General features: G+C 32.4%; 1 protein-coding gene across 4 annotated transcripts in view; it reads left to right on the top strand.

Moving 5' to 3' along the window:
* The window catches only part of CBLB (Cbl proto-oncogene B), a 222,083-nt gene that overhangs the window by 93,826 nt on the left and 105,184 nt on the right, over positions 1-23,073 (top strand). For all 4 annotated transcript variants that reach the window (XM_051985227.1, XM_051985226.1, XM_051985224.1 and 1 more), the window contains exons 5-7: positions 7,155-7,311; positions 17,015-17,136; positions 18,571-18,708. In XM_051985227.1, coding sequence (XP_051841187.1) covers positions 7,155-7,311; positions 17,015-17,136; positions 18,571-18,708 — 417 coding nt within the window. The remainder of the gene's footprint in view (positions 1-7,154; positions 7,312-17,014; positions 17,137-18,570; positions 18,709-23,073) is intronic.

Here is a 23,073-nt window from a genome sequence, read left to right as displayed (position 1 = left end):
GGATATCTCTAAAATTTAGAGCACTTGCATTGAATGAAAATGCCATATTTAATGTGATTGTACATTTTAAGCATGACATTCATATTTTTGAAGTATCCCAGTTTGGGGAAGTCCCTGAGTACTTTGACTAATTGTGATAAATATTTAGGTGCTAAGTTTGACATTGCAAAGTTACTTGAATAAACATGAAGATTTTGAGAACTGGGAGGATTTTTGTGCCTGTTGGACAAGTTACTAATGAGTTCAGGTTCTTAAATCATACCAAATCTCAACGACCGTTTTAATATTAATTATCACTGATAATATTGGTCTTTATTCATAGGGCTCAGATTACCCAATTAGCTTATACATTTCTAAAGTTCATCAGTATATATACCGTAAGGTGAAAATAGGGTCATGACTATGGAAAACTGCTTACTATTTCTAGTTCAGTTCATTGTTTCATTTCTTAATTTCCTGTGGAAGTAATACTTTCCCACGTTGGTTTCCTGTGTATTCCTTTCATTTTTATAATAATAAGGTTAACTATCACTTTGCTTAATTTTATGATAGATGAGATTTATTTCCCTAGAAAATAAATCAGACTAGTTTTTACCATAGGGCAGATCTTAATAGATTTACTTTTTAGCATGTTGTCTAAGGTGATTTGATGAAGAGTCTGTAATATTAATTAAGATAGATAGTGAGATTAGATAGTGTGGTCTAGAACAAAGTGCATTAAGGTAAAAAATCTGATTGGCAATCTCTTAACTGTGTGACTTTGGGCAGATTATTTCTTTTTTCTGCACTTGTTCATATATAAAGATTAATTGGATTAAAAGTCTTCTAAGGCCTCTTCCAACTTTCTGAGGCAAAAGAATGGATTTCTAGAGCTTTCCATCTGATTTGTAAATTTTGTCAGTAGAAATTTAAGTAGCAAAATGTGTAAATAACAATAGTATTAAACATTTAACTCCATGAAGATAAAAACATCAGCACAATAATACTAGGAAGGCTGTGGGTGGAGTTTTCTTCATGTAGGGCGTGTATTGAGATAAAAACAAACCTGGAAGATGAGTCCATCCTTCTTTCTCATTAGAACAGTAGCATCTTCATGTAGGGTGTGTATTGAGATAAAAACAAACCTGGAAGATAAGAGTCCATCCTTCTTTCTCATTAGAACAGTAGCATCTTGTTTCCAAAGAAGACTGAATGGAATTAGTTCTGAATATACTTTGTGACCAGGATTATTGCTAGTGATAACTTGTAGGAAAGAAGCATGAAGTAGAAAAGAACTATTTTTTTTATAAAGGGTCTTTGGTCATAGAATTTTAAAGTTAGTTCCTTCATGTGTTTTTTTTTTTTTATTTTATTTAGCAATGTAAAATGTTAGACTGAAAATGAATTAGAATATTCTTCTTCTAACTTCTAATTCCGTGTTGCTTTCTCTGCTTTAGTCTACTCTAACTGTTTGTGTGTTACATGACATTTCAGAACCAGGTACCATCCCTTTGTTGACTAATTTTTATTTATCTTGTATATATGTTTGCACATAATTCTTTGCATATTGTCTCCCCATTACATTATAAGCTCCTCAAGGCTAGGGAGTGTCTTTTGACATTCTTCTATTCCCACAATGCCCGACAACATTAATAAGTTACTTACTTTGTAAATGTATATGACTAATTGACTGTTATAAACTTCTTTCATTGAAACCCAGTTTATTTTTTTTTCTATGACTTAAAAGCAGCAATAGCCTCATAAGAATTTTCCATATCTTTGTCTTAAAAAAAAGTTTTCAAAATATTACCCAAAAGGTGAGGTAACTGTAGTTTATAAAAGGTTTACAGATAATAAAAATTAAAAATATTTTGGAGTAATATTTCTATATATACTATGCTAAAAATGATCATATAACAAGTAAAATTTTCTAAAGATAAATCGTTTATGCCAGAGTATGCTTCTTCCACAGAATTTTCTTTCCTTCTTTTTCCATTATTTCATTTATCCTGACTTTACTACTAAGATTTTTATTAAATGTGTACCTGAATCATAGGATGGGATTGATTAGAAATAAGAACTAACTTTAGGAATCATCAAGTTCACATATCAAGAAAATGGGAGTAATAGCTTCAGCATGTTGGACGAGAACAAATTTGTGGGAGGATAGGGAAGAAGCACTGAACAAAAATGGCAGCAGTTGTGATCACTGTTAGGCAGAATACCCACATTAATATCACAGATCTACTGGAGTTTTAGATCATAATATGGAAGGAAGACACGAATTATCAATGATTATAAAATTCACAGCCTCTTCTGAGGTTGAAAGATAGTAACAATTTTGCTTTTTGTTAGTAGCAGTCTTTAATCTTAGTCCTTTTGTGCCTGGTCAAAAAAGACATAAGAGTACAGTTTCCTAGAATATAATCATAACCCTTCCAGCATGGAGCAAAAAATTTCATCCTGGTAGTTTGCTCCACTTTTGTAATTTGTACCTTGAAAATACTCTTAGCTACTTCGACCTCTCCTTCTGATTGGATATTCCCCCAGAATTTCCATTTAAGAAGGGAGCTCAGGGCAACAACTTTTGCATTTTTCATCCAGAAGCCAGCCAACTTTTTAATTATACCTGCTACATAATTAGAGCTTACTAAATGCTTGTTGTTTGACTGATTTTGACATCTGAAAAAAATCAAACAGTTGATTATAAACTTCAGAATTAAATAAAGATAAATAAAATTATGCAATTATTAGAGGCTGCATTTTTTTTTTTCTAAATACACTGGGAACTTCATGACTTATAGACAGACATATGTAAAGTGGTTTCAGATAATTGTGTGTGCTTTGTAATGATAAGTATTGATGAAGTTAACTCTTCCCCACTTCCTCATTTATGTACTTTATTGCTTTTCTTCAGTTACTGTACATATTCTCAATTAACACGCAAAACTCTATAGGAGGGCTTCTTAAAATTTTTCTTCTTATGGCTCCTTTTCACCCAAGAAATTTTTACATGATCTCTGGTTGTTAATTATATAAAATAGGTATACAAATTAAACATTTACTGATAATAAATCATAATTTCATGATCCCTAAATTCAATTATGAGATACTATGTGGTGTTGTGACCCACAGTTTAAGAAGCCTGGGCCTCTAGAGTGTATAAAAACTCACTAATATAAATTCTTCCATGTCTATTGTGGTTTGATTTTTTTCCAGATTGAGGTTCTATAGTATCTATATATTATTCTTTAGTGTGTGTGTGTGTATATATATATATATAACATGTATACATAAATGCACATATATATGTACATACACACAGAGGCACAAATAACAATCATTTTGCTATTAAGAATATATAACTGAGTCTTCAAAATCCTCATATTCCATGATGAACATCTCTACTGCTTCATTCACTCACAGGGTAGTGGTTTGACAACATACTTTAGGTCTCCCCATCACCAAAATGATTGTGAACTCTGCAATTCTATCTGATCAAAATTTCCTGTCCTTTTTTCCATTCTTTTGTCTCATTTTTATAAAACAAGACCAGCCTCATTTGGAGTCTTTATATCTCCACTTGTTCTCCATTACAGCTGCATTTTCTTTTCTTTCTTACTTGCTGATGTGTACTCCAACTGTCTTTCCACTTTCTGTATCAGATCTGTATCTTCATATTATGGAATTCTAGAGTCAATGCCCCTAGTCCCTGGGAAAGTTAATTCATTAAGATGGCCAAGTCATCTTAATTGTGATAGAGGAATAAGTGCAAACTCACTCACTGAACTTACTCTGTGCATCTAGTCTCAGAACATGCAGCACTTTTACATCCCATCTATTTGTCCATCTTGCCATCATTCATATTCCAACAGAGCAGGCCAAAGCAACTAGAACAGAACATGGAAAGATCAGTGATGTGAAATGCCTAGAAAAGTTGGTGAGGTGACAGGATACAGAAGTTTTTGAATATTATAATCAAGATAGGCATTTTATCCATGAAGTAATAAGGAGCCATTAAAGATTTTGAGTAAGACAGTGAGATGGTCAGATCTGTAACTGTAGGAGGAATTAGAGAAGGAAAAGACTGGAGTCAGTGAAAACAATAAAGAAAACTTTTATTTGTCTAAGGGAATATTGATGAGGGTCTGTGAGTGAAGAGAAGGGATAAATGGAATAGATATTGTGGAGATAGAAGAGAGAAGAGACAGGATTTGGAAACTAGATAGGGGACTTGAAGAGGCAATAAGATAGAAGAATTGAAAACCCGGGTGACAGTAGGGCTAGTGTTATCTCAGTGCTCTCAGCACAAATTAGAGAAGTTTAGGGAAGATTTTTGACATGGCTGATTGGGTAATTTTCCTAGCTACTTCTTACTTCTATTTACTCCTCCTTTGACTTTTATGGCACCTCTTCTCCTTCTCTTCTTATTTTTTGACCCCTCTTTAGTATTCTTTGCTGAATCATTACCCATCTTCTGGCCTCTAGATTTGATTGTTAACTCAAGTTTCTGTGCTGGGTCTTTTTTTTTTCTTCTACATTTTCTCCCTGATAATCTCATCTACTTCAGGTCCCTTTGTTATCTTTGTACAGATGATTTCTCAACCTATGTATGCACTAATCTCTCTTGAACAAGTCATGCATCACTAAGAACTAGAAGTCTCCTTTGAATTTCCTGAATTTCCTTCTCAAACTTATTTGCTTAAAATACAAGCTCATTTCTCCCAAATTCCTCCCTTTGTCTTAACTGTTGAAATGATTGATATTCTCCCAGCCAGCCAGTTTTGCAACTTCTGAGTGTCCCTCATCCCAATATTTAATCAGTTCCAATACCTTACTGATTCTCTAAGTCAATAACTTCTCATCTGTAGCCTCTCTTTCACTGATTTGGAAACCTTAGTTTTAGTCTTTTACTATTCTACAAAATATGCTATGATGAATATTTTGACGCATGTGAGAGGTTTTTGTTTGTTTGGGGGGGAATAAGTTATCTTTTACCTTCTTGAAGCATGTACTTAGTAGTTTGCCCCTTTCTTATACCCTTCTTCTCTACCGTCTCCAACCCACCCTAAACACCCAAGTCCACCAACCAGTCCCTCTGCATTCCACCCTGTTCTTCTAGGGATACGATTTTACTTGGTTTAATCTAAATTGATATTAAATTGATTATTAATTAGTATTTACACTTTATTCAAAAGGAAGATTTTCTAATTGTGAGAAGTCAGTAAAAATGTCTGGAGGGAGGCTTCCTGAAACAGCTCTGGTGCCTTTGTAGTTATACCTAAGAGACAAACTAAAAAAAAACAACAACAAAAAAAAACAAAAACAAAAACAAAAAAAAACAAAAAACTTCTATGCATAGCACTTTTAGTTGAAATTGAGCCCTATTCTAAAGTATTTACCAGAAGAAGCCAGGTTGCTATGTAAAAGCATTGAGTGCTTAGTGGAATGATTATATCTTTGCATAAGTCATTTGGCAGCAGATTTGAAGGTAGACTATATGGCTGCATATTTGCAGTTTTATTTAGCATGAAAGTATCCTCAACATTTTTCACTTCCCCTCAAGAGATAAGAATATAACTTTTACAAAATCAGTATTTTATTTCTTCAGTTATTAACTCATTACTTTGTGTTTTTATTGGTTTTCAGTGGGGGTGGGGTAGGAGCAAGGGAAAAAAAGAATTCTTGATAACTTTAGTTAAAGAAAAGAGAAATCTAAACTTTCAGAAATTATCATGTATATGCATATGTATGTGCACATGCATATACACACATATTTAGAAATGAAATATAGTTGCAAATATATACTTCAGTATCTTTTATTCAATCTCTGATATTACTTTTCTGATTTTCATTTGTTCTTTTAAAACAGTGCAACATTTTGTCTTTAACCTTAATCAGACTTTGACGTGTGTTCTTTTCTAAATGGCATCTGTTGTGGTATCTCTCTTCAGTTCTTTGTGGTTTCCTGTTTTTTCATACATAGAGAAAAATCTTTGAGATATTAACCATCATCGTTTTTTCTTATAATTGTCTTTAGTTTAAACTTCAGATTCATACTACAATAAGTCCCTGTGTTCTAAAGAATGCAAAATAGCATTTTTACTTTATTTCTTGAGAAGCCTTGAAACACTTCAGTTCACAGGAATTTTACTTTCCTTTCCCTAAAGTACTACTTATTCAATGTCCCAGTATTCAGCATTTGATTATATGCCAACATATCTTCTTTCACCTTTCATGTAATATACTTTGTGTCACTACCTAGATTATGAGTTCCTCAAGGGCAAGCATAGTGGATTATACTAATGGCATCTCTACATAGAGATGATAATGGATCCTATGGTAGTAGTTAAAAATACCAAAAATTTATATACATACACATATATATGCATGTATATATTTGGAGAATATTCCCATATCTGTACCTACATATCTGTCCTCTAGGTAAGAGAAAGACCCTTAGGAGTATACCCAAAGTTAGGGAACAAAAGATGGGAAAATGACTCAGTAAAGAAGACTGAAGAGTTGTCATCGATGTAGGAAGAGATCCAGTTTCCATTGTGCCTATAAGTAGTGTTTTGTATATTGCAGACATTCATTAGATTCTTACTGAATGAAATATTGAAGATACTATCAATTTAGAAGGTTTTTTAAAGTGTAAAAGTTTCCTGTAGTAGTCTGTTCAGTTATATATACTTTTTTGGTATACGTTTTGAACTGTGTGTATTTATTTTGTTTGACTATGCTTATTTGTTCCTCTCCCCATCCTTCTCCTTCCCCCCTTCTTCCTTCCAGGTTCACTTTTTAACAAGAATGAACATATGTAACATTTTTTTAAACAGGGATTACCTCCTACCTCTAGTAAAAGAAGAACAAGCATTGGACTAGAGTGTTGCCTATAATATATGGTTAGTGTTGTATACAAATAGACATGCTTTGGAAAAGAACATAGTAGAACCCTGAAATAGTAACAGTTCCTCTGTCCCAAGTACTTTGGAAAGTGAAAAGGAAATAACTTTTAGTGAAAAGCAAAAGGAGTTATCTATTCTGAATTACAGGAAGTTTTCTGAACTATTTATCTTTTAGTACATTTGGAATCATATGAATTTAAGGATTGGATTGTGTTATGTCTTAAGTGACATTTGATTGAATTATTTTTATTTATCCTTATATAGGACTATCGTGCCATGGAAAGTATTCAGGCAATGTCTCCATGAGGTTCATCAAATTAGCTCTGGCTTGGAAGCAATGGCTCTAAAATCAACGATTGATTTAACTTGCAATGATTACATTTCAATTTTTGAATTCGATATTTTCACCAGGCTATTTCAGGTAAGCTTTTATATTTCATCCTTCCCCTCATCAGTGATCTCCTTCACATATGCCAACACATACCCCACCTCCACACACACAGAGAAGGAAAGAATAAAATTTATATAGCAACCTATTATGTTTTAGGTACTGTGCTTAAGTACTTTAAAAATATTATCTCATTTTATCTTCATAAGAGCCTTGCAAGATAGATCTGTTATTATCTGCATTTTATATTTGAGGAAGCTGAGGCAAACATTAAATAATTCGCACAAGGTCACACAGCTAGTAAGTGTCTCAGGCCAGATTTGGACATAGAATTTTCTTATTGTAGGCCCAGTACTCTATCCATTGTTCCACCTAACTGCTTCTACAGAGATACAAAAATCTTTTTTTTTTCTTTAAAGGAAAAAACGTTCATTATTTATATATTTATTTTTAACTTTCTTTCCTTTTTAAAATTTGAGTTCCAGATTCTCTACCTTAGATTATTTCACTCTATGAACTTAAATAATCAGTGCTGAGTACGGGCCTTGCATAAAGAAGATATTTAATAAATACTGGTGGTCCCTTAATTGAATAGTTATTCAGATGATCTGAGATTTATGCCTGGAGAGAATGTCAGAGGTTATCTGGTCCAACTCTCTCATTTTTTAGAAGAGAAATGTCAGACCCTCCTTTTTCAGTCACTGAGAAGGCAAACTATATCAGCTGCATGTGAAGTCATACAAAACATATTTCCATAGTAGTTATATCACAAAAAAGCAAAAAGAAAATTAATCAAGAAAATCATGCTTTAATTTACAATCAAGAGTTCATCATTTCTCTCTATATAGTGAAATTCTATTAGATCCTTCTATTGATCAAAGTAGTCAGATCCTTCACAGTTGATCATCATTAATACATTCTTGTTCCTGTGATATAGTGATCTTCTTTTTCTCACTTTACTTTGCATCCTTTCATAGAGTTATTACCATGTTTTCCTTAAATCACTGCCCTTATTATTTCGTAAGCACAATAGTACTTTTTCACAATTCTGTGCCACAACTTGATTGAACATCCTTTCCCATTTCAATTTTCTTTTGCCATCACAAAAAGAACTGCTATAAATATTTTTCTACATATAGGTCCCTTTCCTTTTTTCTTTGATCTCTTTGGAGTTTTGCCCTAGTACTGGTATTGCTGGATCCAACAACTTGCTAATGCTTCCTTAAAGATGGTGAAAATAGTTTTAATTTATATGGAATAGAATATCCATGACATATCATAAAACAAAAATATCTTCTCTAAGGGATAGATTTAAGGAACTTTTAAGTTAAATGAACACATGTACAATAAGATGTCCGTTCTTTAGGCAGATACATACAGAATAACTTGAGATACATGAATTGATGATGAAATTAACTCCTGGAGAAAGTGGGCAAGCCAAAGGCCTTGTCTGATGAAGACCTATGCTTAGCAACTATGCGAGCAGCTATTGAATTTTAGATCTGAAGCCAGTCCTTTTTGAGGACAGTCTACCTGACAGCTTAGTGACTTCTAACTCTCCTAGGCTTAAGCTTGCCCAAGGCTTGCAATATGATTTGCTTTCTGGCATAGTTATTTGAGGTATAATTCAGTGAAGACAAAGCAGGATACAGTGGCAAGAACACTGAATTAAGAGTCAGAGGTCTAATTTTGAATCTTCCTCTGCTATTTACTCCCTGTGTGATCTTGGGAAAGTCAGTTCAGATGAATTGGGTCTGACATTTCTCTTCTAAAAAATGAGAGAGTTGGACCAGATAACCTCTGACATTCTCTCCAGGAATAAATCTCAGATCATCTGAATAACTATTCAATTAAGGGACCACCAGTATTTATTAAATATCTTCTTTATGCAAGGCCTGTACTCAGCACTGATTATTTAAGTTCATAGAGTGAAATAATCTAAGGAAAGGGCAACACAAGTATATATGTAAAACAATGTGACATAAATGTAAAACAAATAAATACTAATATATAGGAAGTAGTTAAATACAAGGTTTAGTGAGAGGAAGGTCATTAACAGTTCCAGGATCCAGAAGGGCTTCTTGTAGAAGATGATGTTTGAGTCCTGAAAGAAGAGATGGGTATCTTTATAGTGAAGAACAAGATCATTCCAGGAGTGTGAGATGATTAATACTGACAGGCATGTATTTGAGATGTAATTTTGTTTATGAGTAACAGAGGGAAGACCAGTTTGATAAGAAGAGTATTAGAAAATGAAGAAATGTCCTTAGAAACTGAAAAGCTAGGTGGAGGAAGATTGTGTAGGACATTAAGAGCTAAAAAGCAAATTTTATATTTTGTCTTATTGGGAACAGGAGGCCAGAATTTGACTGAGTAGGGAATTTTTATTGTCAGTCTATCTTTAAAAAATGTTAGCCACAGAGTGTAGAAGATTTTCTTGGTAAAGGTACTGGAGTTATTTGCCATCCATTTTACAGATGAGGAAACCAAGGCAATGCAATGCCGTAGGAAGAGACTTGATGCAGAGATCAAGTTGGCTGTTGCCACTTTTTTTTTTTTTTTTGGTCAGTACTCTTTGGAGAATATAAAAATTAGCATCTTTCTCATCAAAACCCATGTAAAGTGTACTAGATGTGGAGTGAAAGATCAAATCCTGCCTCTGGTGCTTGTTACTTAAGAGAGGACACATACCTCCTTGCTTCTCAGTTTCCTCATTAATAAGAAGAAGGACATTAATAAGAAGAAGAATAGTAGATGACTTTGATGGTTCCTTCCAGACCGAGATGTGTGATTTATACTGCTAAAACTATTCAAGCTGCTCCTTAAAATCACCTTTTCCAGCGAGGTCATTGACAAAAAGAAAGGTTCCATAGAGAGTATAATATTTATAGCCATACATTTTACGGCAACAAAGAATTGGAAGTAAATATGACGACCATTATCAGCTGAGGATAGTAAAGAAGTGGTACATGAATTTAATGGAATATTACTTGTGTTGCAAGTTGGTGACTGATTCTTTAGCTTAGGGCTCTGAAATTGACAGAGACTTCATTCCTTCAGCTGCATTGAAACAACTGAATTAAGTACCTTGTTAGAATGATGCCATTAAATAATCTTGTAGATAGAGGATTTTATCTACATCCTCCCAGATAAGATTGGCCCCAGATAAACTCTGTTCTCTGTACTTTAATGTAGAATTTGCTGGCTATTGCCCTGAAACAGATAGGTAATATGGTAAATTGAAAAAATGATTTTAAAAAGTAATTTTTAAAAATTTTACTCCTAATAGCCTTTTGTTTTACTCTGTAAAAAGGATTGATTTCTGTGACAGACATGATGTAGTCCAGCTTCCTCATTTTACACATCTGGAAACTGATTCTCAGATTATATGATTTGCACAAGGCCAACAAATTCACGTGTGATAGGGCTAAGATTTGAATGCATTTATTCTGGATCCCAATTCATTGTCTTTCCCACTATACCATCCTACTTTCTTAAATTTTTACAATTCTATTTATATAGCTGTTACAGAAATGATTACAAAAGCAGACTTGTATTTAAGCTTAGTAATATTTCATTTTGTTAGTATGAAAAGAGATTTATTTTGTTTGATACATATTTCCAACAGCTGTTGAAATAGAATATTGGTCTTCCTGTTGACTGTGTTATTAGAATTTTGCCATTCTGATTTATGAGCATACTTGGCACTGAACTTAGAGGATCAGAGAGTCTGATTTATGTTAAGGGAACTGGATTGCCAAAGATTAACTTTTAATTTAAAAGAATCCCTTAGCAAAAGGACAAATGAATAATTGTCAACAAAACTTATAGTTTATATTTTTTATAATTTCAGAATAATACTTTTTCATGAATCATATACTAGAATGAGGACTTAAATGCAGCTGTAGAAAAAATTTTGTTTCATTTTGCTTTTTGGGAGGGAAGAACTTTTATAAGGGCACTCTTTAGTAAGAGCTTTTTGTAAATTTTTTTAAATATAATGTAGAGATATGAAAGGAATTTAAACCTTTCATAATGCATCAATCTTCTGATCTTGAGCAAGCAATTTAATTATTGAATCTTCAGTTGCTTTATTTATAAAATGGCAAAGTTTAAAGTAGATTATCTCCTTGTTTTCTCCTTATTCTAAAATCTGTGCTTCTGCCAAACTTTACCTAACAATGCTAATTGCCTTATGATAGAAGCATTTTATATTTATAGTTCACATATTTTTTAACAAATGGAAAAACAAGGACCTTTTAACTATCAGTCAACAAGTACTTATTAAGTATTTATTATGTGCTAGGCATTGTGCTAATAGCTTTCTAAATAAGATATTTCACAATATCAAAATCATAATCCCTACCCTTACCTGACATTCTTTTAATTTTTTTTTCAATTTACAAAAATATATTTTATCTCCTCATGTTTTCATAATTGGAAAACAAAACCAAACTTGTAGCATAGTCAGGCATTGTTTATATCCAGAAATCTATTTCCTGAAAAGAACCTTTTTCAGTATTTTTCAATCATGTCGGACACTTAGTAACCTTATTTTAGCTTTTCTTGCTAAAGATACTGGAATGATTTGCCATCTATTTTATAGATGAAGACACTGAAGCAAACAGAATTAAACCCAGACTTATGAACAGCTCATAAAGGCCAGATTTTAACTCAAAATTTCTGGTCCTTTAACCACTGCTCTAGCTAGCTCCTATTTGCAAATATGTACATTTATTCATATATCCCCTCAAAAGGTCAAAAAAAAAAAAACCCTGTCTGTAAAAGAGCTCACAATTTAATGGGTATGACAGCATACAAACAATTGTACATACAAGACATATACAGGGTGTTATATATAATTTTAGAGGGAATGGAAAAGTGGAAGAACAGTCTCTGGCAAAAGATAGATTTTTAGCAGAAATCTGAAGGAAACTAGGAAATAGAACATTGTAGTCATGGAGGATAGCCAGTGGAAATCCAGAAAGTCAAGAGATGGAGTGTCTTGTTCAAGGAATAGCAAGATGCTCATTGTCACTGAATCACAGAATACTTGAAAGAGAAAGCGAAATGACTGGAAACATAGGAAGGTCAGGTTATGATGAATGTTTGATGCCAGATAGATTTTATGTTTAATCCTGAAAATAACAAGAGAAGCCACTGGAGTTTATTGAAAGGGAAGGGGGAAGAAGGTTAACATTAACATGGTGGGATCTGCTCTTTATAAGATAGCTTAATAGCTCAGTACAAATTAGATGAGTGCATGAAGAGAGTTTGAGGAAGGGAAACAAACCAATCATTAGATAGTTATAGTCATCTAGGTGTGAAGTGAGAGGGCCTACACCAGGGCAATGATAGGCTGAGAGGACAGAATGGAAAATATAAAGGAAGATATTGTGAAGGGAGAAATAATAGTATTTGGCAAAAAAAAACAAAAACAAAAAAAAGATATTGGGAAGTGAAGAGAAAGTAAGGGATTGTGGGTAATACCTTTGTATTTATTTTATTAAAAGAGATTTTGAGCATTACTTTATATGGTTGGTAATGGTTGGTTTTTGATAGCTTCTCTACTGAGACTAGCTTTTGGTCTTGTTTCTATTAGTGTCTGATTCTTGGGTACCAAAACCTTTTTTTTTCCCCTGAACTAACCGCTTCCCCTCTTTTAAGTGAGTTAATTATTTTGTATATGAAAAAATCTTTTCAACTTTGTGTGATTAGAATTATCTAATTTATCTCTAATAATTGCCTCTTAACTTTGGTTAAAAATTCAACTTGACATTTTAAAGATCTTTCCAATCATCCTACCTGTATTTCATTGTGCTCTTTCATGTATTCTGTTACTTCTGGACAAACCTACTTTTTATTTCCCAAATTCAGTTCTACACCTTGCACTTTGCCCAGTGTTTTTGCACATCCCATTTGCTTAGAATGAACTCTTTTTGTTGCCTTTGCCTCTCAGAATAATTAATTTTTGAGAATAATTATCATTTATAGACATATGAAAATATGCTCCAAATCATAATTAATCAAAGAAATGCAAGTTAAGACAACTCTGAGATACTGCTATATACCTGTCAGATTGATTAGAGTGACAGGGAAAGATAATGTGGAATGTTGGAGGGGATGTGGGAAAACAGGGACACTGATACATTGTTGGTGGAATTGTGAACACATCCAGCCACTCTGGAGAACAATTTGGAACTATGCTCAAAAAGTTATCAAACTGTGCATACCCTTTGATCCAGCAGTGTTTCTACTGGGCTTATACCCCAAAGAGATACTAAAGAAGGGAAAGGGACCTATATGTGCCAAAATGTTTGTGGCAGCCCTGTTTGTAGGGGCTAGACGCTGGAAAATGAATGGATGCCCATCAATTGGAGAATGGTTGAGTAAATTGTGGTATATGAACGTTATGGAATATTATTGTTCTGTAAGAAATGACCAGCAGGATGAATACAGAGAGGATTGACGAGACTTACATGAACTGATGCTAAGTGAAATGAGTAGAACCAGGAGATCATTATACACCTCAACGACAATACTGTTTGAGGATGTATTCTGATGGAAGTGGATCTCTTCGATAAAGAGAAGATATAACTCAGTTTCAATTGATCACGAATGGACAGAAGCAGCTACACCCAAAGAAAGAACACTGGGAAATGAATATAAACTGCTTGCATTTTTGTTTTTCTTCCCAGGTTATTTATACCTTCTGAATTCTATTCTCCCTGTGCAACAAGAAAACTGTTCGGTTCTGCACACATATATTGTATCTAGGATATACTTTAACCTATTCAACATGTAAAAGACTGCTTGCCATCTGGGGGAGGGGGTGGAGGAAGGGAGGAGAAAAATCGGAACAGAAGTGAATGCAAGGGATAATGCTGTAAAAAATTACCCTGGCATGGGTTCTATCAATAAAAAGTTATTTAAAAAAAAAAAAAAAGAAAACTCAACAGACCAAAAAAAAAAAAGAGAGAGAGAATAATTATCATATAACAAGAAACCTTAATTTTTCCTTAGTAATTAACTAGCAGTCTTCCTTTCTCAAGTTATTACTTATAAATCTAAATTTTTATATTTTATAAACACTAATTTAATTTTTCAGAAAATTTTTACAAAAGTTTTCACTATGAACAATTAAGAAAAGCTTGCTGGATTGGATTAGATATAATTGGAAAGAAATCCTTGATTTATCAATTCTTTTATTATTTTATATGGCCTTTTATGGGAGTAGACCAAATATTGTATTCAAAGTAACTTATTTGCTTCTAGAGAAAAGGGTGGAGGGGGGTTGGAAGAGTGGGGCCTCATGCCAATTGCTAAAGCCTTTCCCCATTGTTTTACTTAATTAAATCTCCCTCAAAGTATTGTTTTATGTAGTTTTAACATGTGTCCAAGATGAAAATTGAAATCATTTTCCCCTCCCCCAAGTATATAGAATCTCTAGTTCGGGATTAGAGGGATAATAGGGTTGTGAAGTTCTCCAAGGTAACACTCTAATTCTCCTCATGTAGTTTTTTTCAGTGTGATAAGGAGATGTCCTAAACAGAAAATTTTACTATAAACTTATGTTTTCCTTTATTATTTTCCTCATAAAGTATATAATCCTTGAAGAATGTCCCTTGCTAATTTGAAATTTAAAGATAATGAGCATCATATCTCCTCCTAGAAACAAAAAAATTAGTTTTCTATTACTGTTCCCCAAAATTTTTTTTAAAAAAACTTTTTCCACATTTAGGTTGAATTTATTATTACATTTTAATCTCATTACCTACATTTTTATTTATCTTTTATTTTTAAATAGAATATGTTTGTGATAGAAAGAATTAATAAACTCACACAGATTATTTAGCCAACTTCTTGAAATAAATGAAGCTCAGGCCTACATATTTTGAAAAGATGAATTACTGTCCCTCTTAAACAACACTGTTTATTAGTAGCTTTTTTTTGACCCCTTCTGCTATGATAACTAGGAGTGGGAACATATAAGATTAAGTAGGTAATGATGAGATAACTCAAACTAAAAATCTATTTTGTTTCTGATCAACAACCTAACAACCTTATATTGCTTTAAAAAAAATAAAGTTATTTGACAAATTCAACAGCTCTTTAAGACTATAAATTGTAAAGAAAGTGTTCTGTAGTGGTAGAAGGAATTTTTCACTAGACATTTCTACATTGAGGAAAGCACAGATTTGGTCCAAAATAAAAATCATGGATACTTAGAAATTTTGAGTTAGAAATCACCTCAGTAACCATCTAGTCCAATGCATAATTGAAATAGAATTCTCATTGTAACATATATAACTTTTGTTTGAGGATCTTCGGTTGAGGAAAACTCACTTTGTTTCAAGCTAGCTCCTTTTTTTTTTGGTTATTCTGTTTATTAGGAAGTTTTTCTTGACAGCAATCTCAACCTAAACTTGCCTTTTTCCATCTTCTATTCATTGCTTCTAGAGTGCCCTCTGACAATAACAATTCTACTCTTACTTCTATATGTAAGCCTTAGAAATACTTTAAGACAGCTAATATATTCCCCCTGAGTCTTCTTTTCTTTGAGCTAAATTTTACTAGGTTCTCCAACCAATCTTGGTTACTGGAGTAACCTGTTTACTGTTACTGGAATTTTAATATTGACTAAAGCTAAACTCATATGTTATAGAAATAGTATGGTATCAGGAAAAGTAGTAGAAAGTGATTCAATAAATAAGGCTAGAATTGTTGTTCAGTCACAAACATTTGAACTTAGACTACTTATCTGAAGCTCAGGTTTTTTTATTTGTCATTTGAGAAAATTAAATTTTTATTTTGTATTAAATGTCCGAAATTTGCTCCATCAAACTTTAGACTGCTGCATATAGTAGCAATTATGTATGCATCATAAAAATATTGATTGCATTTCCCCACTTATAATGCATATATGCAATAATGCTGCAATCTTTCTTCTCTTTATAGAGTGTTTCCATTTGGGGACTTCTCCATTGTTCACACCCTGGAGTGTTGGTAGTGATAGTGTAGCAATATAACTAAACTGCAAATGATAGGACTAGCAATTTACATTTAATAGAATTTACAGTAAGATGTTCAGAGTGTTTGTTTTAAAGAGGAAAAAAAAGCCCTCTAGGTTTTTTTCATTGCATGAGATTCATTGTAAACAGTGGAAATGTTTAGCTAAGTTCTATAAGTGCATCATAATCAGTTCTGTGTTTGTAATTAGCAAATAAAATCTCTTCTCCCCAATTTGAATTATAAAATTCCCTTTAAATAAAAATTATTTTAATTAAATCTAAGCTTATATTCTTCGTATTATCAAAAGTAACATTTAGGGTTTTTTGTTTGTTTGTTTAAAAGATTATATAAAATGAACTTGTGCTGAAGGTCTAAGGCAGTTGCACATTTTTACCCTAGACAGTTCATTATATATTTTTAAGGATTTAAAGTTCAACCTAGAAAATTGAACTTTTTCATAGCCCTTAGCCTTTTGAATCTTACTTTAGGATCACTGATTTATTTAGTTCTGGAAGGCTTTATAAAAGTCATCCAATCCAACATCCTTATTGTAGAATACCACTTGACATTGAGCCACTGACATTTTCCCATATACTCACATTAACTATAATGATCTAGAAATTTTCTGTAAAAATTGGAAAGTTAATTGAATGTATTCTTGGTGTTTTGTTACTAATATGTAATATTTTCCAACTAATCTCATTTCATTATTTGTATTTTCAAGCCCTGGGGTTCCATCTTAAGGAATTGGAATTTTTTAGCCGTGACACATCCTGGTTACATGGCATTTCTAACCTATGATGAAGTCAAAGCACGGCTACAGAAATACAGCACCAAACCTGGAAGGTGAGGCATCTTTGTTAATAATCCAGAAATTGAAACATTTTTTTTGAAAATTATAATTACAAATATTCCTGTGTTATTTTGCATAGTAGATTTAAGGTCTTACAAAATCTTGTTTTCCCTCAGAAATTATTTCTAATTTGTCTTTTAGATGTCTTATTTGTAAATAGTTACTTTCATGTCATCTCCTCACTTAGAACATGACTACTTTGAAGCCAGGACATATTTTTTGGTCTTTATTTATATCCCCAAAGACACTATAAATGCTTGTTGATTGAAGTAATCTTCATGGATCAAAATAGTGTTTCTATATTTCCAGTTATATATATATGTATGTATGCATGTTACCTACATGCCTTTTGTGAATGCTACGGTCATGAGTAAGCCATGTAAGAATGCACACCCAAGTTGATAATTAGTTCTACTTCTATTTCTTCACCCACCCTGCTTCTGGGAAAAGGGACCAAGTCTAATTAGCTTGGATCAATCAATCATATTCTGATAGGAGTGTGTAAATTGATTAAATTCAGAGGTTGTAACCATTATTATATAGTTAATTACCTTATAAAGTTATTTTTACAGTACTTGGTTCATAAATAATCATTATACATGAGAAGATTTTTATTTCATTGGATACATTTAGGCAGTCAAGCTGTTTAAATGTATCCAACAAAATTAATTGAACCAGGTCATAAAATTCAAATATAAAGAATATGACAAGTGTAAAGGTATATATTTTGCTATATTCCATTTTGTAAAGTTGTAAAGTGAAATTATCTGAATTTTTTTCAATAAGAAAGAAGATATTACTTTGCTATTGTCTTCTGCCACTTAGAGTTTATTTTAAAAGAGTAGTCTTTTCCTTTGATTTATACCATTGAACAATTTGACTACTTCGATGAGTTTGACAGGGTTAAATAACTGCTATGAATCAAAGATTTAACTTATACACTATTGTAATTTAAAGGCATTTTTGGAATTTTTCTCCATTAAGAAGAAAAAAAAATAGAATGGCCAGCATAATTGCAAAAAGTAAAGCATTTTAAAAGCAATTTACCTAGTAAAATGGGAAAAACATTATTTAAAAAATTATAAGCAAGATATAGTTTAAACTGGGGTTCTATATTGCTAAATCCTTCTTTGAATGCTAACATATCAAATTTTATGTTGTCTAAGAACTGTAAATTATTTCAGAAATATAATTTAATTTTTCATATGTAAAATAAGTAAGTGAAAACTATTAATGACCACTTATTTCATCAAGAAATGGGAATTTATAGCAGGTTACAAAATACATTATAAAAGATGAAAATAGATTCCAGGACTCATAAGTCTTACTTACTACCTTACTAGAATATATCTTCTATTTTGTGATTATATTTAAGAGATAAGAATATTTTTTAAGAGATTAAGCCTTCCCCCGCTTTTTTTTTTCAGCTATATTTTCAGGTTAAGTTGCACTCGATTAGGACAGTGGGCCATTGGATATGTCACAGGAGACGGTAACATCCTACAGACCATACCTCATAATAAACCTTTATTTCAAGCCCTGATTGATGGTAGCAGGGAAGGATTGTAAGTATTAAACATTTTGTGGTTAAAGGTGTCAGTTCATTCTTTGTTATTTGTAAGATTAAAAATTATAAAATGTATGAATTTAATATATGAAATACATGAAATATTTGATTGTGGGAATCTTGGAGAACAGTTGAATAGCATCATTTACTTACATGTTCTTAAAGAAAGTAACCTTTGTTGAAATTCATTATGATCTTTTCATTATTTACCTCCAAAAAAAGTAGTTAACTAAATTCAGACAAATATATTTAGCAGCAAATGGAGAGATGTAATATATATGTGTGGTATTTTATTTATGTGTGTAAATACACACATATATGTATTATGTCTCTCCATGTAGGTCTTTTTGAAAGAGAAGTTAGTTTTCCCTGAAATATTTCAAAGAAATTTGTCAAAGATGTAGTTGTTTTTACCTATTAATTTCTCTTTTGCCACTTCCTTTAGGCTAATTTAATATATTTGTCTTAAGTATCTTGAAGTTTTTAAGTTTACATAGTTTATAGTTTATATTAGCACTGCCTCTTAAGATTGTTGTGAGGATCAAATGAGATAATAATTGTAAAAAAAGGCACTTAGTGTAGTGCCTGATGGTATATAGGTGTTAGTTATGATTATTATCATTGTTATTGCTGTAATACTAAACTGATGTCCTAATAGCTATTTTGAGCAAAAAAAAAAATCATATTCTAGTTTTCTAAACCACAGCATATGTATGTATTTATATGTATTTACATAAAACACATTTAAGCATACGTATCTTGCATATCATTCTAGTACATAAAAGTGCACTGTTATTGTTTTCTCAGTTTAATAATGCTCTTAACTCAAAAGAAGCCTTGGGAATCTGGTAAACTCTCTATCAGTAAAAGTAGATACTTTACTCTTTCCATATCAGTATCACACATTTCTTTTGCTTTTTCTTCTGTTTTTCTTTTACCTCTGTCTTGCTGAGTTCTATTGCAACTTCTGTGATGAGTAACTCAGAGGATTTGAGTTGTTCAGCAATTTACATATCATCCAGAATGAGGCAGTCCAATAGAGTTGTATAAGAAAAGGTGATTCATTAAATTCATAGGTCATCCATGGAAAAGAAAAGGAATAATAATAAAAGGGATAGAATTAGTTTTATTTCATCTATGGATTTTAGGAGATAACCAGGATTAATCAGCAGTGTGGTAAGTTTTGATGAGCATCTGAAACTAGTATTTGTATAAATTTACTGTTCATACTTGTAATATTAATACAATAGTAATACAGTTCTTTAGTCTGTTTAAAGATTAAGAAATTATCAGAGATGATGATCTAATCTAGATCACAGTTTAGCATATCCAGTGTGACTCACAGGACAAATAAATCTATGCCTGTTTTGTATAGCCTGTGAGTGATGAATGTGTTTTGGATTTTTTTTGTTTGTTTGTTTTATTTTACATTTTAAAATAGAAACTTTGTTTTAAAATGTAAAAACCATTCTTATCTTGTACTTATTAAAAACAAACAAACAAAAACTAGGGAGGCCATAGTTTCATCAGCCCTGATCTAAATGAACTATAGATGAATTAATTTTGCCATAATTTATCATTTTCATAGCTTATATTTGTAGACAGACTAATCTCAAATTTAGCTAGATGCTACCCAGTAAAAGCTATTGGACTATGGCATCTTTCCTAAGAAACTAAGAATGTAAAATTATTAACAAAGTTTGCATTGCAGTAGTCAAATTTGGAGCATCCTAATTTACAAATTAAAGTAATTATCATTTTAATAGTATGGTGTGATTTATTTTTTTCCCCTTCTTGTAACAAATTGCTACTTATTTGTGATCAAATACAACTTATTAACTGGGTAATAACCACAAATGATTTGATACTAGCTCTGTCTGTGTGTATGTACATATTAAATCAGGAGTTGTAAAATAGTGTTGTAGAAGGTGGGCTGGACTTGTTCAGCAAATAGCTGATTCTTTGTTTGTTTTGTCATCATGAGCATGTAGGGAAATTATTTATCTTCTCAAGCCTCACTTTTCTTATTTATAAAGTGAAATAATGATATCTGAGTTATTTATCTTCCATTGTTGTTGTGAAAGTCAAGCAAGATAATTTATGTAGACTACTTTAGAAAACTTAAAGCTGTTATAATTAATATTTCAAATTATAGTACATCTATGCATACATATCTATCACATAATAGTTGATAATCATAAAATGTAAGGGAACTGCATGGGACATGGGATCATTGGATTTAGTTGCTTTTAGGAATATAAATGTGTCAAGTATCCAGGATAGATGATATTTTAGTTTAATGACCATAAATAGGGATAGAAGCTCTTGGCCAGAATACCTTGGCCATTTTCAAGATGGCAAATACTGAAATGATTATTCTAAAATCCAACTAAGAGTTGCCTTTATTATTGTTTTCCTCTATTTTAGTCCTTCACTATAATGGAAAACAATGGATCAGTTTCATTTTCATGTGCTTGAAGAGAGTAGCCTTCTCCCCTATATATAGCCTCTCAAGCCCCTTATTCCCTTAACATTTCCTTGGAACTTAGTTTCCATCCCTTTAATTTTCCTTGTCACTCTTTTTCTGAATCCTTTCTAGGTTTTCCACATCCTTTTAAAAGTCTGATGACCAGAATGGGACACAATACCTTATAAGGGTATAAAAGTAAAAACAAATTACACCCACTCCCCCAGTCCTTGCATGTCATCATTTTTAATTCACCCCAGGATCATGTTGGCTTCCCCTTTTCCCCCCACAATGGCATTGCATGGCTCACTCATTCAGATTATAGTCAATGATGACCACCACCTCCAGGTCCGTCCAGCTCTCCTCGACCCATCCCATTTTAGTATTGCTTGTACCTTTTCCCCATCCCCCAAAACTTTATTCAACAAACATTTATTGAGTACTTAGCTTGTATAAAGCCCTGTGTTGGGTGATAGGGGAGGTGGGAAGTGACACAAAGAGGTGTAAGACACTTTTAATGCTCTTGGTAAACTTGCAAGCCAATTTGATGAGATGTATGCAAAAATAAGTATATAAATAAAATAAATTCTTATTAGAGGTCAGAGGAGGGAAAGCTTTCAATTTAGTCTGAAAGGAATTAGTTGACATGTTTATTTTGAGTGTGAGAGATACAAAGACAAAAAAAATTTAACCATCCTCCCTGCACATTTTATGGAAGAGGTCATATTTCCTTTCAGCTTTGAATGAGGGAGGAGAAGATTACCACATGAGGGAGAGAGAAAAAGAGATTCCACATGGAGGGAAAGAAATATGCCAAAAGCACCTAGATGAGAAAATGTCTTTAGAAAAGGGAATATCTCTGAGGCAAAACAGGTGCTTCATTTTGACTAGAATATCATATTGGAAGGAGCCAAATTTATGAAGGATATTAGATGTTAGGCCTAAAGTGTTTGGATATTGCTCTCTAGGCAGGAAAGACACGTTAAAAGTTTTTTTCAGCACTACAGTGATATATTCTTAACTCTACATCAAGAAATTAATCTGACAGTGCTTAGTACCTAGTAGGTGTTTAAAAAATATTTATTCATTTATTTATTGACATTGTTATATAGCCTAGCTTCTTAAACTGTAGTTCACAACTCCTTTTGGGGTCTCACAACTGAATGTAGGTGTCATGAAATTATGATTTATCATCAGTAAATGCTTTATTTGTATGCCTATTCTATGTACCTCCATGTACCATCTAGAGTCATGTAAAAAATTCTCAGGCAAAAAGGATCACAAATGGAAAAAGGTTAAGAAGCCCAAACTCTAAATGGTGTGCTTTATCTTAAGTACACCTCCCTTTTTTCTTTGCAGAGATGTTGGATTTTGAGTGGGAAACATTGCTAAACTGTCAGTTTCGGTTGATATTTTAATTTTCCTTAACTGCTTTTCCCTCTCTCTCCTTTGTTATTATTATTATTTTACAAAGGATATCTCCTTGCATAGGGGAGGAAGGGAGGAGGGGAGGAATATATTTGGAAATGAAGGTGATATAGAAAGAAAGAATATGACCTTTTAAAAAAAAATTAGTAATGATGACATGAAAAAGAGTGGGTGGCAGTGAGTATAGAAAAGAGAGATTGCCAAATTACTTGGGCATCATTTGTTCTCAGTTACTCTACATTTGTTTTTAGTTACTCTACATTTGTTCTCAGTTACTCTACATTTGTTCCTAGTGAAGTTTTACCTCTTTTTAAAAATAATTTTCCCACTTTGCCAAAATTATTTTGAAAAAACACATTTTCCTTACAAAAGGGTATTTTCAATTCTAGGTAATTTGCTCTGAACTCCAGATATTGAGTGTATTATTAGTTCCTTCTGTCAGGCTATCCATAAATTTGCTTCTAAGAG

The sequence above is a fragment of the Antechinus flavipes genome, chromosome 3, assembly GCF_016432865.1.
Source record: "Antechinus flavipes isolate AdamAnt ecotype Samford, QLD, Australia chromosome 3, AdamAnt_v2, whole genome shotgun sequence".
Lineage (NCBI taxonomy): Eukaryota > Metazoa > Chordata > Mammalia > Dasyuromorphia > Dasyuridae > Antechinus > Antechinus flavipes.
This window is presented reverse-complemented; position numbering and strand designations above follow the sequence as displayed.